At 35.4% G+C, this 3066-nt stretch overlaps 1 protein-coding gene across 1 annotated transcript; it reads left to right on the top strand.

The window, feature by feature from the left end:
- The first annotated feature begins 285 nt into the window (after nucleotides 1–285).
- Nucleotides 286–1283, top strand: LOC108478951 (uncharacterized). Its single transcript, XM_017781404.2, has 4 exons — nucleotides 286–465; nucleotides 558–628; nucleotides 741–810; nucleotides 890–1283. The coding sequence occupies exons 1-4, from the start codon at nucleotides 357–359 to the stop codon at nucleotides 1051–1053; spliced, it is 414 nt and encodes a 137-aa protein (XP_017636893.1). The 5' UTR covers nucleotides 286–356; the 3' UTR covers nucleotides 1054–1283.
- The last annotated feature ends 1783 nt before the right edge of the window (nucleotides 1284–3066 follow it).

Genomic DNA, 3066 nt, shown 5'->3' with positions numbered 1-3066 from the left:
CTGTCTGTCTTTTACCTGTTTCCAACTACAATTTTATTTATATTATGACTAAAAAAAATTTATTTGACTGCCTTATGTTTTTCCAATGAGTCACTGAATTTTTTAATTAGTTTTAAGTTTTTAAATTAGTAATTAAACCACCTATATCAGGTGTGAAGCCTTTTAAAAAAAGGAAGTAAAATTTTCAAGTTTTTTTTTCGTTTGTAATTACGTGTTTTGGGACTCTACATTTTTGTGCTTTGTGTCTGCTCTTTTTTCTCTTTTTGTAAATTGGGGTTTTCCTTCCATATATCCCATTCTCGGAAACATTAGAAAGCTTAATATAAACCAAAAGGACAGTTGAGAGAAAAAGTGACATGGAGCTGATAGGAGGAATCTTCATTGCTGTGTTTTGTTTTAGCTTTTTTGCACTGCAAACAACTTGTACTTCCCTGCAAATCCAGCTGCAATCATCAAGTGAACAAGGTAAAGTACAAAGATTTATGTTTCTCATGTGTCTTGTCTCTCATTTTTCATTATCTAATAATGAGTTTTAAGTGTGCTTTAATCATGAGCAGGAAAAGGAGTTGAGCTCACCCCACCCAAAGTTCAACTGCCTAGGAAACTCAGATTCGCTGAGGAAGTAGCAGTAAGAAGAATCTATCTGGAAAAGAAATTCAATCTTAGAAATCATTAAAAAAGTTATTATCATCTTCCTTCTTAGACTTATCTACAATTTCTGCTTCACTTTGTTTGTTCAGAAACAGTTACAAGGAAATGTAGCTCAAGCTCATTCGATTTCAAGCACCAAGAAGCTGGAAGATGTTTCAGGTCACATATCTAACTACTATAATACACCACTAGGTAAGTTATTTTTGTGTTGATAAGAAAGTGAGAATGGGGCATGCAGGCAAAGCAAAGCAGAAAGAGGAAGCAACAGTGCGTGGAAATCGTGGAAGAAGGCAACAATGGAAGGAAGGAGGGCCCGACCTTTCACATTATTTGACAATGGATTATTCCAATGTAAGAAGAAGAAGTCCCATACATAACAAGTCCTTCCCAGTTGCTCCTTGAAACCTGGTCTGTTGATCCCCGGCCTACGGTATATATACGAGAACCAGGATCACAATTTTGTTAACCACCCCAAGAAAGAAAAGCTGTAGTACAAGTAATGTTTTTTTTTTTTTTTTCTGTAATTAGGACGAAAATGAGGAATATGTTTCCTTTGTTTCTGTTTATGGCCGACATTTCTTTTTATCCAAACAAAAGTAATAAAAGATGAGGAGAAAACCCCGAACTTGAAATTTATTAGTTATATTAGAGGCTAGTGAGTTTTGAGTTTAATTTGCATAGTTTTTACTTGGTCGTCAAACTCTAATATTTTATTTCAATTGCATTACAATTTAAATGGGTTGATATAGTTGTAGAAAATATATTTGGTATATTGTTAGTGGAGTTTTAAATTTCATAATAAAGAGGATTGACAAGTGTTTTATAGAAATATAGTAAAACATTAAAAATATAGATATTACAAAAAGAGACCATGTTAATATTTATTCCACAAATAATTTTAAAAATTATTATGTGTTTCTTCTTTTAATATTTTATTTTGTCCTTATAAGACACTTGTCAATCTTCTAATCTTACTTGTAGAGTATAAAACTCTCTTGACAATATATCAAATATTTTCCTATGATTTTTTTAGTTAAAATCAAATTTGAATAATTGAAAATTGTAGTAATACTTTATTGGATACATGAAGGACTACTAGTATTGTTGATGCACTGGATCAACAGTTGTGAAAAGGGATGGGGTTGAATGGTTTCATTCTATATGAGTAGAGAACCAGAAACATAAAAGAAGAAGAAGCCCTAAAGTCATATGCCTTAGAATTTTATTTTATAGGTCGGGTAATCAGGTTGGATTCCGGTTTGGATCCCGGATCGGGTTGTAATTATTGTTAAATAACAATTTGTCCCCCACCTAGTCGAAGAAGAGTTATAAAGTGACTCTTCTCAGACGATCTGGCATTTATGAAGTGCATGTAATTTGGGGCTTACCATATAGGTTTTAACTTGAAGCGATTGTTGAACAAATTTTGTTGTTTGATAGTGTGATATAGGAGTCAAAATTTGTGTTGCAGAATACTGCGAACTGTATTTCCTTAGTAACATTAGCTACGAGCGTAGGTTAACGAGTTGTTAAAACTTGCAATCTTAAACCAGCGAACTTCTATAATATCAGCTAGGAACGTAAGTCCGCGAGCTATTTTGGAAGCTGCAATCTTAAGTCGGCAAGCCTTTATAATATCAGTTGGGAACGTAAGCACGTGCTAAGTGTTTTGGAGACTGCGGTATTGAACCTGCAAGCCTTAAGATACCAACTGGGAGTGTAGGCTCGCACTAACTGTTTTGGAGGTTGTGATATTGAACCAGCAAGCCTTAAAATACCAGTTGGGAGCATAGGCTTGCACTAACTATTTTGAAGGCTGCGATATTGAACCTACGAGCCTTAAGATACCAGCTGGGAGCATAAGCTCGCGCTAACTATTTTGTAGGTTGCGGTATTGAACTTGTGTGCCTTAGGATATCAATTGGGAACGTAGCCTCGTGCTAACTATTTTAGAGGCTGTGGTATTGAACTTGCGAGCCTTAGGATACCAGCTGAGAGCGTAAGCTCGCATTAACTGTTTTGGAGGCTGCGGTATTGAACCTATGAGCCTTAAGATATCAGCTGGGAGCGTAAACTCATGTTAACAATTTTGGAGGCTACGGTATTAAACATGCTAGCCTTAGGATATCAGCTAGGAGCATAGGTTGGCGTTAACTATTTTAGAGGCTGGCGTATTAAACCTGCAAGGCTTAGGATATCAGCTAGGAGAGTAGGTTCACGCTAACTGTTTTGGAGGCTATGTGTAACACCCCTAACCTGTCTCCGTCACCGGATTAAGGTTATGAAGCATTTTCTGTACAATCGGAAACATTTAAAAATTATATCATTCAATAATTTAATCACATCATCAACCATTCATACATATGCATAGTGTTCCTAAATCAAACCCTCGAGGCCCTAAAAATAGTTTAAAAG

The sequence above is a fragment of the Gossypium arboreum genome, chromosome 3 (genome assembly GCF_025698485.1).
Source record: "Gossypium arboreum isolate Shixiya-1 chromosome 3, ASM2569848v2, whole genome shotgun sequence".
Taxonomy (NCBI): domain Eukaryota; kingdom Viridiplantae; phylum Streptophyta; class Magnoliopsida; order Malvales; family Malvaceae; genus Gossypium; species Gossypium arboreum.
Note: the sequence above shows the minus strand (reverse complement) of the source record. Positions and strands in the feature narration are given on the sequence as shown.

Bases quoted from the DNA above. Each gene is read 5' to 3' on its own strand.
- LOC108478951 (XM_017781404.2), top strand. From the start codon at position 357: ATGGAGCTGATAGGAGGAATCTTCATTGCTGTGTTTTGTTTTAGCTTT. The intron at 466-557 runs GTAAAGTACAAA...AATCATGAGCAG, and splicing joins GCAATCATCAAGTGAACAAG to GAAAAGGAGTTGAGCTCACC. The intron at 811-889 runs GTCACATATCTA...TGGGGCATGCAG, and splicing joins GAAGCTGGAAGATGTTTCAG to GCAAAGCAAAGCAGAAAGAG.